Source organism: Loxodonta africana, chromosome 13, assembly GCF_030014295.1.
Source record: "Loxodonta africana isolate mLoxAfr1 chromosome 13, mLoxAfr1.hap2, whole genome shotgun sequence".
Taxonomy (NCBI): domain Eukaryota; kingdom Metazoa; phylum Chordata; class Mammalia; order Proboscidea; family Elephantidae; genus Loxodonta; species Loxodonta africana.
The window spans coordinates 29,681,544-29,702,979 of NC_087354.1; the positions used below are offsets into that span (position 1 = coordinate 29,681,544).

The 21,436-nt window shown below is 53.6% G+C and overlaps 2 protein-coding genes and 1 non-coding gene across 10 annotated transcripts in view; 2 read left to right on the top strand and 1 right to left on the bottom strand.

Moving 5' to 3' along the window:
* The window catches only part of FANCI (FA complementation group I), a 96,098-nt gene extending 95,564 nt beyond the window's left edge, over window positions 1–534 (top strand). For all 4 annotated transcript variants that reach the window (XM_064267117.1, XM_064267119.1, XM_023553031.2 and 1 more), the window contains one exon: window positions 159–534. In XM_064267117.1, the coding sequence (XP_064123187.1) occupies window positions 159–239 (81 nt within the window). In that variant the 3' untranslated portion in view covers window positions 240–534. The remainder of the gene's footprint in view (window positions 1–158) is intronic.
* Window positions 65–20,162, bottom strand: POLG (DNA polymerase gamma, catalytic subunit). 5 transcript variants are annotated; one of them, XM_064267120.1, is made up of 23 exons: window positions 20,044–20,162; window positions 18,169–18,942; window positions 15,174–15,369; window positions 13,586–13,750; window positions 13,316–13,462; window positions 13,071–13,150; window positions 11,681–11,863; window positions 11,436–11,590; window positions 11,156–11,282; window positions 9,956–10,192; window positions 7,870–7,990; window positions 7,570–7,656; window positions 7,168–7,269; window positions 6,577–6,737; window positions 5,744–5,797; window positions 5,522–5,639; window positions 4,711–4,846; window positions 4,362–4,608; window positions 2,813–2,935; window positions 2,514–2,682; window positions 2,119–2,327; window positions 1,112–1,272; window positions 65–576 (listed from the first exon to the last, which is right to left on the bottom strand). In XM_064267120.1, the coding sequence occupies exons 2-23, from the start codon at window positions 18,780–18,782 to the stop codon at window positions 500–502; spliced, it is 3,669 nt and encodes a 1,222-aa protein (XP_064123190.1). In that variant the 5' UTR covers window positions 18,783–18,942; window positions 20,044–20,162; the 3' UTR covers window positions 65–499. The 5 variants fall into 5 exon arrangements, 3 of the variants coding, with proteins under 3 accessions (XP_064123190.1, XP_064123191.1, XP_023408801.1); XM_064267121.1 differs by lacking the exon at window positions 20,044–20,162 and adding an exon at window positions 19,024–19,460; XR_010317379.1 differs by lacking the exons at window positions 65–576; window positions 20,044–20,162 and adding exons at window positions 1,488–1,566; window positions 1,676–1,735 and having other exon boundaries at window positions 1,159–1,272; window positions 18,169–19,460.
* Window positions 20,079–20,151, top strand: TRNAR-UCG (transfer RNA arginine (anticodon UCG)). The gene has a single exon. It is a non-coding gene; the product is annotated as a tRNA-Arg (tRNA).
* Window positions 20,163–21,436: the final 1,274 nt, after the last annotated feature.

Genomic DNA, 21,436 nt, shown 5'->3' on the forward strand with positions numbered 1-21,436 from the left:
CTTTCCCTTCTTCAGCAGTTTCCTCCCATGAGTAGGGAAGGGGGGAAGCACAACTAACACAGGCTTTGATGAGAAGATAAAGGGTTTTTTGTTTGTTTATTTTCACTGCCTCAGAGCAGGCTTCTGACGTTAGAGCATCACTTCTCTCCCCCATCCAGGGTACTGCTTCAGAGCACGGGGGACAGAACGAAGAACCAGCCAAGAAGAAAAGGAAAAAAGAAATGAAATGCCTGAGTTAATGTGAACTTAGGGGCCTCTGCTTTCTTTTTGCCCAACAAGCAACAGTGCCCCCTTGCCTGCACCAGTGTTGGCATCTTGGTTCTGAATCTATTCAACTCAACTGCAGTGTCAGTTAATCGTTCTTGACAGGTCCTGCTACTGAAAATGGCTAGCCTTAGGCAAGCCGTTTTGCAAAAAGCACAGCTGAAAGCCTGAGTTTGGGAGCCTGCACCACCCTGATGAAGCTCCACGGGAGCAAATACAGAGCCTCCAGGCAGAGCTAGGGTCCAGGCTGGCTTCGTTTTTCCAAGGAGCCTTTGGTGAGTTCAATTATCTGGTAAATGTCCAGCGCTTCACCTGAAAGATAGTGCAAACTGGTTAGGATGCCTCCTCAGGAACTAGCTCAGAGCTCAGAAGGGAAAAAGGGGCTTAATGTTATGGTCAAAAAAGGAGGTTGAGAATAAGTGCCAGGAATAGTAATGTTACATTTAGGAGCGTCTGTTTTCTTCTGTATAAAATAAAAAGAAGCCTTCTTCACTTGTTTGACATTGAAAACACTTTCTTTTCATCTAAGAACGCACTTTGACTTTACCCAATAAATTTTCTTTGAAGAACTTTGGTGGTGTTGACGAGGGGACACTTACGAATAGAATTATTTGAAGCTCTGGTTTCTTCCTTCATTTACTATGAACAGCTTTCTAGAAACAAACATCCCTTTGTAATTTGAACATTGAGTTCATTTTGGACCCAAGGCACCTTATGAACTGAAATGGCCTGGAATACAGCACGTCAGGAATGATTTCTCTGGGGACCAGACTTCCTATTGGCCAAGATTGTGTTCTAGTCTACCACACAGCCTGTGCGTAATGAAGAATAAATGTACTGTGCTCACCCTGGGGAATCCTGTATCTCCTTTCCATCCCAGTTGGGTTGGAGGGGGTTTTACAATCCATGGTCACTTCCTTCCTGAGGCACTGGTCAATATCGACTGCACTGAAAAAGGCGACTGACTGCGGCAGGTCGTTCAGACCCAGCTTGTAGGCAAACATGCACCTGAAAGAGACCCGATCTCCTCTCACAGGCATGCCCCTGCTGGGAGCAAAGGGACATCACTCCAGGAGAAGTGACCAAGTAGCCCTGAGCGCAGGGGTCTCCCTGAGCCCACCCCTCTGGGCACTCAGCTAAGCCAAGAAAGCCAAGGCCCAGCATCGAGAAGCCTAACAGACACCTCCCACTGAGATACTGAAATGCAGTTATGGACTCCACACCTTTTTTTTTTTCTTCCAGTTTGGTTCACTTTATTGATGTAGAAAATTTTCTTTCAATTACCGGGCCAAGGGTCAATATCTGAGGGAGATAGGAGGCCACCTTCTTAGCTTTGTTCTGCATAACCCCCACAAGATAATTAAGAGGGCAGTGAAGACAGTGCTGAGAGTTGTAAACATTAGCTTTTTACCTATTAATCAGGAGAGATCATGGTTCCCCAACTGGTTCTGAATGGCAGATCGACATGGAACTGTAATAATTTAATTCAGCCGTATGAACTAGAAATTTTACTATGAAAAAATACAACTCAGTGTCTAAAACATTTTTAACTCACATCTGAGTTTTCCCATTCACAATGTCTTCTGTTAGAATAACAAAATTTTGGCACTTAGACATTTAGGGAAGAAAAATACCTCAATTTTCAATGAATTGAGAAAAGCCTTCTGCCACCTGCTTTCAAAGCAAAAAGGTGTGCTCCTTGGAAGCATTTGCAAACTACTCTCTGGAAGAACTCCCCCGGCCCTGCCACCACCTCAGTGACCTGGTCTCGGAGTATGTCATTTTCAAAGGTAAGAAATCTAAGCCCCACACATGAGCACGTGGCCTGTCAGAGAGGCCATGGGCCCCACGTACCTGGTCAGGAGGTTGGTGACCTGCAGGGCCAGGGCAGCGCGGTAGCGGTCCTCCTCCCGCACCAGGTAGCGAACCTCATCGTGGATGCTGATGCAGAAACGCCCGTCAATGCCAAACTCCTCAAACAGCCACTTCATGGCCACAAGCATGAGGTGTAGGTAGTCCACAGCAGAGCTCTGCACCACCCAGTTCACACGGCTGGTCATAAACTGGGGAAGGGAGGCAGGCACCAGTGAGAGGGGGCATTGCCACAGCCCACCGAGCTTCGGCGAGGGGATGGCACAGGAGCCCCAGGAAAAGCTCTACTTTGGCCCCATCTGCACACATCGGGGAGGGCCTTGGGTGCCCTGCCCTCCCTGGGGACCTCTCCCCATGCTCCAAGAGTGGCAAGATACCTCCCCCTGGACAGCCGAGGGCTCCAGGGCCCGGCTGATGCGGCAGCCCAACACGGGGGTACGCGGCGTGTCAGATGTGGCAATGCTCTCCAGCTTATTGAACATTTCTGACTCTGTGCCGCCCGTCCATGCTCGTTCAGCAACCACCTCCCACTTCTTCCTGCGTGACCTGGGGGACCAAGAACAAAGAGAGGGCAAAGCTTTTGTCTTTTAGCATCTCAGCTAAAAAAAAGGCATCCCAGCTCTTGTAGGCCAACCCAGACCCCTCCCTCCATCCTTAACACACAGAAGCTTCTCACTTCCTCGAAGCCTCTCTCTGGATCTTGCGCAGATCCTGCAGGGAAACCCAGCCATCCTCAGTCCTGTCCACGGGGAGGTCCAACTCCCTCACCAGCCACTCGCCCTCATCCGTCAGCCGATACCTAGAGGCAGTGACACCACCATCATTCCCACGGGAAAGCCGCCTCTGTGCCGAGCCCTCACACACTACTTCATTCCAGTTCTCCAGCCACCCTGTGGCCCTTGCCTGTTCCCCACAGGATCTACTTCAGAGGAGGAAGCAAAGGCACAGAGAGGCTGAAGTGACTTGCTAGGATCGCACAGCTAGGAAGAGGTGGAGCCCAGACAGGAACCCAGGCCTTTCTGACCCCAAAACCCAGACTCCAGCATGGCAGCCTCCAGCACAAGAGCCATCGTGTTCTTACTGTCCTAATGCCTCAGACACTGAGCTGCCCAAGGACCAGCAGGTGACAGGACACAATAAAGGCCGTCACACCAGATTCTGGGGGGAAGAATGGGCTGCTCCTTAAAGGGAACAGGGCACGTGGAGAAGCAGAGAATGGGAGCGTGTGCAGCCAGGCCTGGGGTACCCTTCCTCTCCCATCCCACTCCCAAGTCTCTCAGCTTCAGTCCAACCTTCGGGTCATCAAACAGGCCTGTGCCCTGGTGTTCCTGACCCAGGTCACTCACCTCCTCAAAAGCTCCCCCACCTCCTGTGCCACCCGTCCAGACTCCTCTGTGAGACCTTCAAGATCTTCACAGCTAAGGCTCAACCTCATTTCTCAACACTGTGGTGAGAGCCACACCCAACCCCACCTCGCTCCCCGCTGAGGCACCTCCCATCCTCTCTGGACAATATTTGGGCTCCTCTCCTCTACATCTTGGTTGTCACCACTACACCACTTATCACTTATTTACCTTTTATTCTTTCACTACGTGAGTTTCCACAACGAGAGAGCCAACTAATTAAATGTGGACTCGATCTTATACCTGAGGAAGCTGTAAAGGACCTCCTCCCTCACACATCTCCCCTCAGAAGAGCCAGGTAAGGCCCTGGGCACATAGGCTGTATTACTACCATGGCCTCACCCTGTCAGAGGAAACACAAATTCTAGAGCTAGGCTAGTAAACTGGAAGCCTGGAAAGATTTCTCCTAGATGAAAATCAGCTTAAACCTTGCAGCTTTGCATAAGCCTTCCCGTCAACTACTGTCTTAACACCTGCCGGCTTCACTCGCTCTCACTACCTGTAGGTGTTTGAGTTTGCAATCCCTACGTTACTGTTTATACTGCATGACCAGAGCTGCTGACCCACTGTCTCTTGGTGAAACCATACCAAAAGTACAGTTTTAATCCTATGAGTTTAGGGTTGGCTAGGAAACAAACAAACGTCGCAACACCAAGGACAAACCATCCTGGAGCCAGGTCACAGAGGTCTGGAGGAGAGGAGCCAGGTGAAGGCTCGGGTAATAAGCAAGAGGTAGAAAAGATGGAAAAGATGGAGACAGTGAAGTGTGGTAAAGCAGACCTGAGGTCATGAAGGTGAACGTGGATGGGGAGGGGCTCTCACCTGCGGAGGCCCTTGGTGACAGCATACATCTGCTGGGCCTTCTCAGCAGCCGCCTCCTGTGTGAGCCGGTGGTTGAACTGCATCAGTAGGCGCTCGGCAAAGGGCTGCCCCGCCCCATAGATACGACCGTAGTTGAAGATCTTGGCGTGCTCGCGGCTGATGCCGACTGTGGCGGCTGTCTTACTGTGCAGATCGGTGCCCCTGCTCTTTCTGCCCTGCAGCGTCATCCACCCGAAGGCTGTGCAGCCTGGGGGGACAAGGCAGGAGTGAGAAAGGAGGCTTGCACATGCTCTGCCCACCCACTTGGACCCCAAGAGGCCAGGCTGCCTCCACCCAGGCTCCTGCTCACCGTGCATGCCAGCAAAGTGGGCGTCTCCAAGCACAGCTGCAATCCACAGCTCCTGTGAGTCCACATCAGCACCCACGAGGACGTAGCCGGGTGGGGCCTGCACCATGGCCTTCAACTCACTACCTACTCGGTCAGGCTGCACGAAGAGCAAGGTCAGACCCTGCCTACACACCCAAATGAGATTCCCCCCACACTCCGTTCCTGGAGCCAGAGTTGACTGAGAGAATACTGGGGCCTTTCCTGAGGGATGGCCTCAGGGAGCGCCAGACACCAAACCCAACCCAAACCAAACCCATCTTTCTTGAGTCAATTCGGACTCACAGTGACCCTACAGGACAGAATAGAACCACCCCATAGGGTTTCCAAGGAGCGGCTGATGGATTTCAACTTGCAACCTTTTGGTTAGCAGCCAAGCTCTTAACCATTGCGCTACCTGGGCTCCATGCCAAAAATCACTGCTTCCAAATTCCACATTTCCAGGGGTGACCACAGATCAGCCACAGGGATGACAGGTAAGCATGCCCTACTCTATGCCTGGCCCCACACCAGGCAGGCCCCTCACCTACAGGGACTCATCTCCACAGGAGCTCTGCAATTGTGCCTGAAGTGTCGGGTAAAGGGCAGGCACCTAGGGCACATCTGCTGAGTAAGGGCCGTGAAGCCACATTTAAATTTGAGTCCTGCCTGACCCAGCTCTTAGGTTCCTCTTCATGCTCCTCACTAAGTCTCTGAAGGCCTGCCTAGTAGATCCCCGTTTCTAGAGACACGTAAGAGAAAAAGAGCAGGGGCCAGAGGTGCAGAGGCCACATACCCGGGCATTGCTGGCAGTGAGCCACGTGGGCTCCACGGCCCGGCGGGTGATGGTGCCGGCAGTCACCACCTGGGGCAGGATGGCCCCATAGTGGCCTTCCTCATCATAGTCAGGGTGCCTGTGGGGGAGGGGAGAGGATGAATCCCATCAGCATCTGGCCACAGCCCCTAGGGCCTGTCCCACTCACTTTGCCTATCCCCACAACCACTCAACAGGCCATACCTGGTCACAGCACGGGGCAGAGCTGACCGGGGCAGCCACACTACCATCTGGGAGCTGTGGGGACAGACAGGCTGAGGCTCAGCACAGCTGTGGGGAGGAGACTCCACCTCCCAGCCCACCATGGCCCTCACCTGCCCAGCTTCAGGGCTGCTGTGCCCCCTCCTTGCCCGGCCTCAACCCTCTTCCTACTGACTTGACTCAGGGTGGACCCTGGCTCAGCCAAGGCCTGGGGCCCTAGAATACACCAACCAGGAATATCAGAGATCTGGGAACAGCCAGGCCTCCTAGGCAGCTTCTGCCCCCTCCCTGGGTATCCACAACATGTCCAACATCAGCCACTGCCACCGCTGCCTCTTTCCACACTCAGGGCAGACCTTGCCAGCCCATCACAGCAATCCTCCTTCTCACAACTGTGTGCAGGCAGCCACAACCTTGGAACTGACTTCCAAGACGAATCCATTTGCCATTCCCAACCCACAGGACCTGCTCCCAGCCCCTAACAAGACTACAGGCCACCAGCCCTCCATGGTCCTCAGCCACATCCCATGGCTCCAGCAGGGGCTCATTTAGAGTTGGCAGGGCCCGCTGAGGTCCTAGAATACAACTCTTTTTGCATAAACACAGAAGCTGAAGCTAGAGAGTGAGAGACTTGCCCAAGGTCACGTGGAACCAGGACAAGCAGCCAGGCCTCTAGACCACAGCTAGGCTGTCCCTCTGTTGCTTCCCAGGCCAAGTCAGAGGCCCCTGGAGGGGAGGTGGAGGAAGGGAGTCCCAGGGCTGCAGAAACCTGGCCAGGGACACAGGCCTGTCTCTGCCCTCCCATGGTGGCCCACCTGATGCGTTTATGGGCGTTCCTCCAGAAAGAAATCATTTTGTTGATTTCCAGGGCGCGGGGCCCACTGGCACCTCCTGGGCCAGCCTGCAGGGTGCCATCTTCCATCATGGGCAGGAAGTCCTTGGCAAAGGGGCTGCCTACGTTGCAGCTGTTACCATCCTGGAGAGGGCAAAGGCAACAGGGAATGGAGGCAGGTGGCAGACCCCTGGCTGGGGAAACACGTCCTGTGTACCTGGGTTGCTCTCAACACCTGGCCCAGGACCTCAAGCCATCTGGGGCAGATCCCTGATTGAATCCCCACACACAAACTAGGCAGCCACTAAGACACAGACACGACACAGCTGGCTCCCCTCACAGTAACAGCTACCAGTCAGAAGAACCTACCACATGTTGAATGTGGTGCCACCACCCGGCCTCTCACCACCCAATTTACAGAAAAAGAAAAACAAGGGCTTGAAGAGATCGAGGTATTTGCCTAAGATCATTTCCCGTCCCACTATATTGCCATTCCTCCAAAAAGGGCAGACACCTGCTATAGGCCTTGAACACAGCGAGGACACCACGGGACAGGGTGTGAACCAGGACACACCTTGTGAGGCAGCTTGAAAAACCAGCAACCAGGGACATCCACATCGTTGTAGGGTCCATTGCCATGGTGAAAGGTGGGCTGGCTCACTGTGGAGGGGGCAGTCTGTGGGGGCCACACACCTATATCAGGCCCTGATCCAGCACCTGCATTCAGCGAGGGCCATGGGGTAGGAGATAGGACATGGGCCTGAAACTGACCCAGTGAGCTAGGAGAGGATAGCATGGCCATGAGCCCTTAAGCCCCTCCTTGGCCTCCAAGTGATGTGGGGCCACGCAGGGGCAAGGGAACATCTCCAAACCCAAAACTCGGGGAGCTCTCCAGTAGGAATAGCTACCTGAGCAAAAGCAGGCCCCTCCTGCCCAGCACCCACACAGAGAGCCCCAGAGCAGACACCCTGCTCACCAGAACTGAAGGTTGACCCGGCACTGCTGCTTGACAGTTCTCCATCTTGGCCTCAGCCTCCAGCTCTAAGCAGCCCAGTTCTTCCACCTGGATAAGCTCAGGAACCAAGGGTGTGATGCAGGGGTTGGGACGCCCAAATCCACCAGCCCCCTCCTCGTAGGACACTCAGACAGCCCAAGCCAGCCTGGAGTGAGCAACTCCTTAGCACACCCAGTGCCCCATCCCTCACCCCAAAGGCCATCTCTTCCCTGGGAGTGGGGAAGACCCTGCCCCAGAGCTCAGGTTGGAGCCCGCCCTCACCGTCTCCCACATGGTGCTGTTGTCGGTGAGCAGAAACTCCTCGGCCAGGCCTGCCTCCTGGGGCTCCGGCTGCTGCTTCCCCTGTTCGAGACAGTGCTTCCTGTACAGGGACTCGATGGCTCTGGGCAGAGAATAGCAGCAGCAGCCTCTGATTACTGGATGCCTGCCCGGGGCCAGGCAGCTGGCTGGAGGCCTTCCAGAATCCCTTTGTTTAATCCTCAGAATCAGCTCTGAGGCAGAACTGGGCAGTGTTTGCCCTGCTTTTTAGGCCAGGATCAACAAACCCAAAGTTACACAGCACACTGGTGGCCAGCAGGGGTCCCAGGCCTGGTCTGATTAAGCTCCTCAAATCAGTACACCAGAGCTGCCACCACCCCAAGATAAGCTTTGCAAGCAAAGCAGCTGGCAAGTCAGGGCCCAGTGCTGTCCTAGGCTGGTTCCTGCCCACCCTTTGGCTTAAAGGACCAAGACCACCCCCAACCCCTTTTGTTCAAAGACCTCATAATATCTCAGGCTGCCTGTAGAGCCAGGACTCTCGATTCTGGGCCACTTCAAGTGCCATGCCTTCTCCCCAACACCTGCCTCTCAAAAGCTCAGGGTCTGTGTTCTCAGACGAGTCAATTAACTTCCCTAGGCCTTTGTCTTGTCGACTGTAAAACGAGAATAACCATCCTACTTCATGCGGCTGCTTAAGGAACTAACGAGGTAAACACTGGAAAATGCTTATGAACAGTGCCTGGCATAAAACTGTTGTTGTTGTTAGGTGCTGTACAGCTAGTTCTGACTCATAGAACAACACAGGCTCGTAAGACAACATAGACATAGAACTCACAGATAGAACACAGCAAAACACTGCCCAGTCCTGAGCCACCCTCACAATCTTTGCTATAATCAAGCCCATGGTTGCAGCCACTGTGGCAATCCATCTCACTGAGGGTCTTCCTCTTTTTCATGGACCCTCTACCAAGCACAATGTCCTTCTCCAGGGACTGGTCCCTTCTGGTAACATATGCAAAGTACACGAGACGAAGTCTTGCCACCCTCACTTCTAAGAAGCACTCTGGCTGTACTTCTTCCGAGACAGATTTGTTCATTCTTCCAGTAGTTCACGGTATATTCAGCATTCTTCACCAACGCTGTAACTCAAATGCATCAATTCTTCTTCAGTCCTCCTCATTCACTGTCCAGCTTTCAGGTGCATATGAGGCAGTTGAAAACATGATGGCTTGGGTCAGGCACACTTAGTCTTCAAGGTGACATCTTTGCTTTTCATCACTTCAAAGAGGTCTTTTGCAGCAGATTCACCCAATGCAATGCGTCGTTTGACTTCTTGACTGCTGCTTCCATGGGTGGTGATTGTGGATCCAAGAAAAATGAAATCCTTGACAACTTCAATCTTTTCTGTGTTTATCATGATGTAGCTTACTGGTCCAGGTGTGAGGATTTGTGTTTTCTTTATGTTGAGGTATAATCCATACTGAAGGCTGTGGTCTTTGATCTTCATTAGTAGGTGCTTCAAGCTCACTTCATTTTCGGCAAGCAAGGTTGTGTTATCTGCATATCACAGGTTATTAATGGGTCTGCCTTGAATACTGACCCCACGTTCTTCTTCATATAATCCAGCTTCTCGGATTAGTTGCTCAGCATACAGATTAAGTGTGGTGAAAGGATACAACCCTGACGCACACCTTTCCTGATTTTAAACCACACAGTATTCCTTTGCTCTATTTGAACAACTGCACATAATTAGTGCTCGATAAATTATACTCAAAAAAGAGAAAAAAAGCCCCATCTGCCCTGCCACTTCCGTGGGCCCTCCTTCTGCATGGTCCTGGGAACACAGCTGTGCTGCTGGGCCCAGGAGCAGGGCCCTAGTTCTCCTGCCTCAGAGTGCCACACCCCCGGACCCCCTCTACCCCTGGGCTCTGTGGCTCAGAAGAAAGGGGAGCCATGGGAAAGGAAAGAGAGCCCAAACTCTCAGACCCAATCTCTTCCCACTGGCTTGTGCTGGCCTTGGTTTCTCTGGCAAGGGGAATGGGTCCTTAGGCTCTAGCCCCTCGCTCCCCTGAACCTGACTGAGCCTTACCTGTAGGGGCAGGCCACCCCAGCTGATGCTAGGGCAGTGCCCACTGGCACCTTGGCCAGGTTGTCCCGCCGCCCGGGCACCAGGTAGCCCCAGCCATGCTGCTCTGAGTAGTGCAGAGGAAAGCCATCCCAGGTCAGTGCCATGAGTTTGGGTGTGACCCGCATCTGCAAGCTGAGGAGGCTAGGGCCTGGGGTCCACGCAGGATCGTCTAGCCGGGGGCAGAGCTTCCGGTACCACCTATGCCCCACCAGGAAGAAAGAAGTGTCACAGTGATGGGGGGGCAGTGTGTGGCTGCAAGGAAGGTTCCTTTCCCATGGTGTGGCCCACCCAAGGGCCCAAGGCTTTCTGAGGACCGCAGCCTACAGTCACTGTCCCCTTCTCTGGGGCGCTTTGGTCAGGGTTCCCATGGAAACCACAAAGAACAACACAAATAATTTCAAAAGGAAAAGACCCCACGTTAGCCCCACGGGGATATTCCGAAGCCAGGACCCATGGGCACAGCCCAGCACATGGCCAAGCTCCCTTCTCAAGCTCCACACTTGCATCCAGGACAACTGTGGCCTGAGGAGGCAGCACACCTGCCTCCCAGCATCAGAGCTCCCTACCACTCCAGAGACACACCAGGGCCTTCAGAGCTCCATCTCTCACATGCCATTCTCCAGGGCCAGGACCAGGGTGAGGTAGGCAAGGTGCCCGGGGCACAACATTTAAGGAGGAGCTCGCTCAGAGACTCGTGTAAGCAGTAAAGTCAACTTCCGCTGTTCACTCTGACTGCCCTAATGTCATCTGCCCACCCTAGCGGCTCAAGGGAAGGGTCACCTCCTCAACAAAGCCTTCCCCAGTTTCCCCAGGCAGCACTTGGCACTGCCCCCACACCTCTCAGTCTCATGTCTCACCATGAACATAAACACTAGCTGCACTGGCTGGTCTACACATCGCTCCTCCTTGGGAGGAGCCACTTAAAAGAAGAGATAATGTTCCTATCTGTGTCCCCAGTGCTGCAGTGGGAGCCGGCACATGGACAGTGCTTGGTGCACTGAGTAAAGGAAGCCATGGACTAGAGAGTGAGTGCATGCTGGAAGCTAGGTGAACAAAGGCAGCAGGGAGTAACTGCACCCATGCACGCCACCTGAGCTGGAGGAGCACTGTAAGGAAAGCCCAGACCAGGGCAGCCAGAGAGCAGGGGCACGAGGGGCTCACCCAGGGTGTCCAGGCAGGTGCTGGGGCCGCTTGGGCAGGAGCTCTATGGTCCCCTTCAGTTGCTGCAGGCAGGCACGGGCTGCAGCATCTCGCTCAGACTCCTCCTCCTCACTGGGGGGGCCAGGGTCTGCCCAAGGTTGGGGAGGACAGTCAGAAACAGAGGGAGTCTCAAGAAAGACCTACCCTCGGCCCGTTCATCTCCAGAAGGGTGGTGCAACCCCTGGGTCCTGGGACCTCCCCAAGGATCATCCCTGCCCCACCTCCCACCCATGCTCCCCACCTTCCTGATCCTTGGGATCCCCAGGGGCCCCGGCCCCCGTGGTGGGCAACTTGCTGGCTGTGGCCGGCTCCTTCTTCTTCACCTTCTTTGCCTTCTTCTGCTTAAATTCTTGCAGATCCCACTCCAGGTCCCACAGCCAAGGGTCCTCTTTGTACCTACAGAGCCAGTCCCCCAGGGCAGGGCTCAGGCCGAGCTGAGGGCCAGGCCATCCTCTGCCTAGACACCCCCTTCCCAGGTCTGGCTACCTCTCTCCTGAGAGCAGCTGGCAGGCATCGTTGGCCAGGTCCATCAGTGACTTCTTCATCTCCCGCTGGAGTTCCTCATAGGTGCTATGGGCCTCTGCTAAGTAACGCTCCCAGTTCTGGTTGACAGGCAGGTAGGGGACACCCATCTCCAGCATGCCGGCCAGAGTCACTGGGTGGGGACACCTGCAGGCAAACCCCAAGGGCTGCTGTGAATGATCACAGGAGGCAAGGTTTTGGCTCAATCCCTGAGCCAGTTTGGCAAGCCTCAACCCAACCACTCCATGGCACATCTCTAAAGCCAGCCAGCCAGGGGTTTAAATCCCAGCTCTACCACATCCTAGCATGGACCCTGAGCAAGTTACTTCATCTCTCTGAATCTCAGTTCTTCCATTTATAAAACGGAAGTTAACTCCCTCCGTGTCTTAGTTTCTTAGTGGTGCTATAATAGAAATACCACAAGGGGGTGGCTTTAATGAACAGAAATTTATTTTCTCACAGTTCAGGAGGCTAGAAGTCTGAATTCAGGGCACCAGCTCTAGGGGAAGGTTCTGTCAGCTCTGGGGGAAAATCCTTGTCTCAATTTCTCTAGCATCCTTCTCAGAGTTCTTTGGAGATCTCCACATGGCATTTATCCTTCCCCCATTCATGCTTACTTGTTTCTGTGCCTAAACTGCCTTTTCTGTCTCAAAAGTGGTTAGATTTTAAGACATATCCTATACTGCTATGGCCTTATTAACATAACAAAGAAAACCCTATGCCCAAATGGAATTACATCCACAGATATAGGGTCTAAGATTAAAAACGTATTTTTGGAGGACACAATTCAATCACTCCACTTAGGGTTGATGTGGGAATTACTGTTGGGAAAGATGAAAATGGCTGCCACCTGCTGAGTAATGACTGTGCAGGGCACTGTGCTAGCATACACACAAAAGATCAAAACTGGGGTAGTAATATTTGTGTATGTTTCACAGATGACAACACTGAGGCTTGGAGAAACCAAGTAACTTGCCCAAGGTCGAACAAGATGTGAACTAGGTCTGGCTGATACTTATGTCTCTGACCCCTGGTGAGACTGATTCACTAATAGACATAACAGGATGGATGTGAAACCCTTGGCTCAGGGTCTGGGTACAGAGGACGTGCTTAATAAGTCAGAACCGTGCATGTAAAACGCAGGCACAAGCCCTCAGCCCCCTCCTGCAAAGCCTTGGTAGAAACCCAGAGCCCAGGGCCCAGGTGGACACCACTGGATGGAGTGTGGCTCCATTCTTTCAGCTCAGAAAAGCTAACATCCCCAGCCTGAGCCAGAACCACTGCTACCTGATGACATGGGCCCAGGCACGGGAACCCACTGGTCCTCAGGGGTTCCCACACAGGTTTCCCTCACCTCTCCAAGAAAAGTGGTAGCTGCTGCTGGAAAACCTCATAGGTGGCCCATACATCCTGGGCACAGTACTGCATCAGGTCCTGGCACAGGGTGACAAAAAGGCGCTGGGTGGGCAGCCATCCCACTACCACCGCCAGGTCCCAGGGTCAGGCCAACAGCTGTACCTCCCAAGGTTCAGCTAGGGTTTGCCACAGCCCACCTCCCCACACCCCACCTCCCCACAGCCCTGCCCTCCAGCATCATACCTGGAAGTTCTCACGGATGTCCTTCATGCTGCCCTTGACGAACAGCTCTCGCGGCTCCTTCTCTAGGGGAGGCCCTCCCACATAAAGGCTATGCACATCCGCCAGGTTGTTGACACTACTGATGCCCAGCCAATCCCAGGATGCGATCTGGGGGCCAGAGCAAGTGACACAGCAGATCAGCATGTGCAGATCTGTGCAGCATGTGCAGACAGGCAGGCTGGCGTGGTGGTCCCAAGTGCCCATTCCTGCCCACCCATAGTGTGCTCTCACCGCCGGGCCCCTGCCTTTGTTCTGAGAATTCTGGCCTTTCTGTGTGAGGTGCCGGGCCTTGCGCTTGCCCTGCTTGGCAGCCATCCACAGGCTGCGCTGGAAGCCGCTTAGCCCTGAGATGGCCATGTGCATGCTCATGGTGTCCAGGAAGCGCATGCGGGAGCCCTGAAGAAGAGGAGAGAGGCAGCAGCTGAGCGGCAGCCTTGCTTCAGTGGTGTGAGCCCCAGCCCCAGCTCAGCTCCTCCCAGAGCCTCCACACCCACCACCCAGCCTTCCACTATTAAGTGTAGAATCTTCCTGCTTATTCACACTTGTCCCTCAATCTGTGAGGGGTCTGTCCTCTCAAAGTGCGGCCACCCCTGAAGGTGCAGGCCTGGCTCAATCTCAACACGTTAGGTGCTCCCCGGCATCCCGAAATAACAGCTCAGAGGGGCAAGCTGGGTGCAGAGTGGCCCAAACAAGGCCTTCGGAGATATCCGGTCTGGCCTCCAGCCCCAGCCCTACCACTCACCAGCTCTGTGGCCCAGGGCAAGTCAACAAGGCTGTCAGAGCCTCACCATCATCAGGTACAGTCTAAAGGGCTCTCACCTGCCCCACCTGACTCATAGGGCTGTTGTGAAGACACAATGAAAAAGCACTCTTCATAAAGAGTTGCCGTTACCATATACCAGACACAGTTCTGAGCATTTCACAAAGATGCATTGTTCAAATCCTAACAATTCTGAAGTAGCTTCTGCTGTAACTCTTTTTACAAATAAAAAAGGCAAAGATGTCACTTTGAGGACTAAGGCACACCTGACCAAGCCATGGTATTTTCAGTCACCTCATATACATGCGAAAGCTAGACATGAATAAGGAAGACCCAAGAAAAATTAATGCATTTGAATTATGGTGTTGACAAAGAATACTGAATAAACCATGGACTACCAGAAGAATGAACAAATCTGTCTTGGAAGTACAGGCAGAATACTCCTTAGAAGGGAGAATAGTGAGACTTTGTCTCACATACTTTGAACATCTTATCAGGAGAAACCAGTCCCTGGAGAAGAACATCATGCTTGGTAAAGCTGACGGTCAGCAAAAAAGAGGAAGACCCTCAACGAGATGGACTGCCACAGTGACTGCAACAACAGGCTCAAACATAGGAAGGTCTGTGAGGATGGAGCAAGACCTGGCAGTGTTTTGTTCCGTTGTTCACTGTGAATCGGACCCAACTCGCCAGCACCTAACACCACTACCCAATAAGGAAAGTGAGGCTCAGGGATGTTAAGGTACTCACACTGCTTTTCAGTGGCTGGGGCAGGATGTGAGCCCAGACTATGTGGCTCAGAGCCTCCAAGGACCTGTGTAAAGCTATAAAATGCCACTGGAAGATAAGGACCCTTATCACTCTGAGACAACTCAGGTCTCCTGTACCAGGCAGGCTCCAGAGGTAGATCAGCTGGTCACAGAGACCAGAGGCAGGCCTGGTCAACAGGAGGACCTAGAGCTGCTGCAAGGGGATGAGGCAATTGCCTTCCCTAGCCACTGAGATCAGGGCTCCTAGCCTACCCTACGCCAGACCTGCAGATGGTTCCAGGAGACTTACCTGGATCAGGTACTGCTCCCTGATGTGGGCTCTGTCAAAGCAAACATTGTGCCCCACCACTAGCTGCTCCTGCCAATCCCGCTGGGTGGGACTTCCAGCATTGGCAGGGATCTCCAGGGGGATGAGGTCAGCCGGCGATAGCTGGCTGGTCCAAGAGTAACGCTCTTCCACCAGCCGCTGGCTGCACCAAGAATACCTGAGAGAGACCAGAGGCAGGCAAGTTCACCTGGAGGTAGTAAACTTCCGCTCCACCACACCCACCGCACACCTACCACTACATGCCAGCACCTACACTAGCAGCTGAGGACAAAGTGAGGCCAAGGGATGCTCCTAACTCTGACAGAGCTAAGTGGGGAGGTGTGGGGAAAAAGGGAGTTATCAAAGCTTCTTTACTTTCCAGCTTCCACAGACAAAAATGGAATTAAATGCTACAGTGCTGGGTGTCCCGTGTAGGCATGTTAGCCTGGGCCATCGAGCTGTCTGTTAGGCCCTATGTTCACCCAGCCTGTGCTTGGTTCTGAGGTGTACATCAACGTCACCAATCCCTCACATCTGTAAGCACAGAACAACTAATGTACAAAGTGGTAGTTGAGATTTTTTTTAATTTAAAATGGCAAAAAAAAAAAAAAAAAGGCAAATACTGCATAAACATACAGGATGGGTCATCTGACGCTGAAAAGATTATGAAGGACAAAAAACAGGTCACACGCTTTGTGGTAGGTGCTGTAGCCTCTCCAAGCAATCATCCTGAGTGAGACCAAGGAAAGCGCCGGAATGGAAACAATGTACGAGAACGTGCTAGGGGTGGCGTGGTAGAGTGCTGCCTGTTGGGGGCCCAGCACTGACTCAGGAAAAGGCTGGGAGTTTGCTCAAGGTTTACAGGCTAAGCACCGGGAAACGGCCCCTGAGGAAACGTCTGTTGCAAGCCAGTGTGTTCCAAAAGGTCAAGGCCCACTCAGCATCAAAGTGAGTGACGAGGCCACGTGTGTGGCCACCACAGCTGCAAAGGCGCTCCCTATAGCCCTTATGGAGGGGACGGGGTCAGCTGCCTCAACACAGTTTCAACAAACTAGTTTCTTTCAGGGGAGGGAAAAAAAAAAAGCAAAAAAGAAGTTCCTGGTTTTAAAACTGGCAAAATCTAATCCACACTCTGACTCGTGGGAATACACCCAGGGACCCAAACTGAGGCGCCCCCCACCCCCACTTTTAATCCAACATGTCAAAAAGCCCAAAGTCCTTAAAAGCAGCAAAGAAAAAAAGGCTGAAGAATACTAAATATCTGAGGATACAGTGATGACAGGAATTTAGCTGCAATAAAAAAAGCCACAGTGGTGTCAAGACACAAGTCTGCAGCTATGCACGAAGCCATCTTACTATAAACTTATTTGTGATAAAAAGAAGAAAGCCAGAATGTAAATACCTTTGGTAAATTTAAGACAAGTCGGAATCAATGCCATTAACACCTTCAGCTCTCTTGTGAATCTCAGGTAAATGTTGATGGCCTGTGTAATGTCCCTCTGGCCTGATGACCAAAAGCCCTTACCAACAGCCTTTGGAAGTTTCCCCTTCCCATTGCAAAGTGTGGACTGGACCAGGTACCTAGCATTACACTGCCACGTGGCAGGGATGTGCCCGGGTAAAAGTGGACTGCTCTAAGGTCACCATCTGGCACCCACCACCACTCATCATAGACTCCCAGGAGGCAGGTCTCAGTGTGAGCTTATGCCTTGAAAATGACTGCTGTCACCAGGCAAACTAAGCGATGTCCCCCGTACCACTGGCCAGGATGGAATGAAAATGAGAGGAGGATGGCAAGGATGGGGAGACAAAGGAAAGAGAAGTAAAAAGTTAGGACAGGAAGGAAGAGAAAAGAGGACTTCAGGTAAATTGGCCAAAAATGACCCATCGGTCAAAAAACAAGTCTTTTCTTTGACTGGTTTCCTCATTTTCTTGCAGCCACCAAGACCTATTTCACCTTCTCAAACGATGGCCCTTTACTTTGACCATCAAGTCACAACAAAAGTACTGTGATTCTCATCGTAACTGGAACTAAATCAATGAGGAATCATCTAGTTTTACTCTGTTCAGCCATCAATGCCTACCTTATCTATTTAGCCATGTTTTCACCATTTTCAACTGCATATTTAATATTTCGCAGCTTTCTTTACAAAGATGTAGCTTCCAATAGGAATAAAGAAACTGCCAACTTTTTGCTGGCCATGCCTGAAAGCATTAAGGTTGTAAATAGTATTTTAGTCCTGGAATGAAGAATAAAAAAGGGGAGAAATGGTTTAGGACTCTGCTGAAACCGGGCCTTACTGCATCTTTTATATAACGGCTGGACAGTACTGCTGTCACTGTAAAAGAAACTCGTGCAGCACTTAGAAAGTTGTTTAAAAAGAAGAGAGGCTGGATATATCTGCTTGGGACCAAAACACCTGCTTGGGAAGCTGGGGGGAGGAAGCACAGTTTCTCCTCCTCCAGGAGGCATTTGGAAATGTTGAGGGGACTGGGTCTGGCATTTAGGGCTGAGGCTGGGGACGCTAAATGTCTTGAGTTGCCTGGGGCATCCCACGAAAAGATTTCTCCGGCCCAAAATAACCAACAGCATCCCCAAATAGAAATTGTTCATATGTCTGTTCAGAGTAAGGGGGTTGGGGCGTGGTGTCGGAAATAAAGGCACCAAATCATGGTGATCTCAGATGACCTCCCCATTAGTCTCAAGTACGACACTCTACTGTGATTGTCCACAAAGCTCTTACCACTACATTTTCTTGGGTTATCTGTTTCCTGCCTGTTTTCTAGTGCCTTCCACTAGAAAGTGAACTCCATGAAAGTAGGGGCCAAGCCTGTTTGGTTCACCACTACATCTCAGTGCCTAGATGAGCACCTGGCACACGGCAGGAGCACAGTAAATGTGCAATGAACCGGACTATAAAGCTGGGCCCTGCGCACATGCTAAAGTCCCCCGCCCCCGGCCCCAGCCCCCACTTACCAGGCCGAGGGGGATATGGCCACCGCCAATGTGGGGCAAGTTCCCTCTGCCAAGCAGACCTCCACGTCGAACACCAGGGCCCGCTCCTCTGGGATGGCCACGGGTTCGGCCTCCCCCCCGGGGCCGTACCGGGTCCAGCCCTCCGCCCATGCCCAGCTCGGGGGCTGCGGGGGCAGCTGGGCCTGCAATAGCAAGTTGGCCGCCTCCAAGTAGGGCAGGCTCTGCTTCTGGGCCAGGAGGCGGAAGTGCTGGTCCAGGTTGCCCCCGTAGAGGGGCGGCAGGCACAGCTCCACGTCGGGCAAGGACGCGGCTGGCTGCCCCCAAAGCCCGTGCCTCTGCAGGTGCTCGACGCTGCGGCGCACCGCGGCCTCGTCGGGCATCTCCCCGCCGTGGCCGAAGATCTGGTCGTGGAGCCCTCTCGAGAGCATCTGGATGCGCAGCGGGTTGTAGCGCGGCTGCCCGCCCTCGGAGGATGGCATTTGCTGCTGCAGCGGCTGCGGCTGCCCGTCGCTGGGGTCGGGGACGGGGGCGGAGCTGGAGACCCAGCGCCCGAGAGCTGGAACCGGCCCTGGCACCACGGCGCCGGCCACCTTCTTCCAGAGCAAGCGGCTCATGATTGGTGCAGGGAGCCCCCCGCTGGGAGTCAGGACACCTGGCTTTTGGCTCCAGCTTGGCTGCTTTCACTGGCTGGATGACTTGGCGAGAGACACGTCCTGTCTCTGTCTTCCTGTCAGTGAAATGGGTCTGACCATGCCTGCCTTCTGCCCCCAAATCCTAAAGGAGATGATATAAAGTGTTATTTGTCACGTAAGTGCTACGTGTTATATTAACAGCCATCATTCCTTGAGCACTTACTGCGTGCCAGGCAGTGACAGAAGCTTAGGTACATTTTTTCAGTTAAGCCTCAAACAACCCTGGGAAACAGCAATACCCCTCCTGAGGACACTGCGGTTCACGGAAGTTTTTGAACTTGGGGGAGCTGAATGCAGTGGTTAAGAGCACACTTCGGAGTAGGAGAGCGCGGGTTTGAATCCCCGTCCTGGCTCTTACAAGTTGTGTGACCTTGGGCAAGCTCCTCAGGCTCCAATTTCTTAGTCTGTAAAATGGGGTTATGAATTCTACTCATCATATAGGACTGCTGTTTGGATGACACATGGCGAATACGTCGCGCGGCCCGGCGCTCGGCAAAGGGTGGCTACCATTACCGCGACCGCCGCGGCCCGAGGGCCTAATGCTGCCAAGTGCCAGCGCCCGGACTCGAACCCACCGGGTGGGCCTGCCGTCCCCCAGGGCCCCCACCCACACCCGGCCGGCTCAGCAGGCCAAGCGCTCGCGGCATGAGGCGGGGGCGGCCGCCCCACGCGTCCGCCCGCCTGTGCCCGGCGGCGGCGCCGCGGTGCGCCCTGGGACGAGCCGCCGCCCTGCTCCGGGCCTCGCTCCCCGACTAGAGAGGGAGGGGCCGCGCCGCCGCGGAGCGACCCGGCCTCCCCACGCCGAACCCGCCGGAAACCTCGGTCCGCCCGGTGCTTCCCGGTCTCCGGCTCCCCCGACCCCAGGCCGGCGACGCGGCGTCCCCCTCCGTGCGGCCTATGCAGCCTCGGGGTGGCGTGTGGCCTCCCACCGACCAGTCCGCCTCGCTGGCAGCCGCAACTTCCCGTCTGCGCCCCGCTCGGTCCCGCGGCTACCCGAGAGGCAGACGGGGGACTCCCGGTGCGACCAATAGGAGGACCGCAAATGGACCGATCTGCCCGCGGGGGGACGAGGGAGACTTCCGGGTGAGTCCTCCCTGCGGCGCGCCGAGAACCAAGGTCCAACCTCCCCGCCTCAAGAAGAAAGTGGGCTGGTCCCAACCAAGCAGGTGGGCGGTAACAATACTTTTTAGTCTGTCGAAGGGAGCCCGTGTGTCGAGCGGCCGCGTGGCCTAATGGATAAGGCGTCTGACTTCGGATCAGAAGATTGCAGGTTCGAGTCCTGCCGCGGTCGCGGGGTGGCGTTTATAGTTTTTTGTTTATCCCTTAGGCGTAAAGTACCACGATAGTACAAAGGGTGTCGCCGGTTTCCTTCCCACTGAAATCTGGGAGCGCCCGAATCTGCGGAAGTAAAGGACTTACACACCACGCCCAACAACAGCCTGTGAAATTGCTCTCCCACGTTGTACCAGGCGTGGGCACTCAGTTCCAAAATGTACAAGCCGCCAGTTCCTGCACGCTGGTGGAGAGTGGACAGCAAGGAGCCCCATGTGGGAACACTGGGTGTTAATCAATTGATACCTGGAACTCGTGGAGTCTCACTGCTGAAAGGAAGCCACTCTCTCGCCAGTCCAGCCCGCCTCTCCCCATCTCTGGCAATTTTGATGGATAAAAACGCTGCCTTTCGTTGAACCCGAGGCTGCCCACAATCCTAACTGCCGCCCGCGAGCCTACCCACGTGCGTCTGGCCCCCTCTGGCCCTGGGAGCAGCCGGAGCGCGTACCTCTTCCCCCGCCTTCCAGTCTCTAGTTGTCTCCAGTTCCCGCCTCCAAGTCCTGCTGCTCCAGGTGCCTCTACTGTCGAACAGCTCTGCCCTCGGCGCTCGGCGATCAGGCACAGCGCGGGGGAAGGCCTCGGTGAATAACGAGAGTCTAGGCGGTTGGAACCCGGAGACCCAGCTGCACAGATGAGGGAAGGGAAGCTCAGAGACTGGGGACCGACCCGAGGTCACACAGCTGATTAGGGACGAAAATCAGCCCTTACGGAAAATCAGTTCGCCCAGAGACACTTTGGAAGAAAAGCCTGGTGATCTATTTCCCAAAAATCAGCCACTGAAAACCCCATGGAGCACGTTCTGCTCTGACACGAATGGGGGTTGTGATGAGTTGGAATAGACTTAACAGCTTTTTTTGATCCTAATCAAAACACTGTGCTTTCTTTAAAGCATTTAATCTCAATTATAGCTAAATACTGATCTTTTTTTTTTTTTTAATTTCCTCCACATGTCTTATTACATTAATCCTCACATCAACCTTAGGATAGAGGTACTGTTATTATCCCCTTTTACTGATAAGGAAACTGAGCCAAAAAGAGGCAAAGTAAACTGCCTAAAGTTGTATAGCTGATAAGTGGTAGAGCTGGGATTTGAACGCAGGAAGACCAGATCAAGGCTCTCAATAATTACGCCAAAAAAACAAACCCCAAATCAGCTGCAGCTGAGTCAGCTGTGACTCTTGGCAGCCCATGTGCGTCAGAGTAGAACTGTGCTCCTACAGTTTTTTGAAAGTAGATCACCAAGG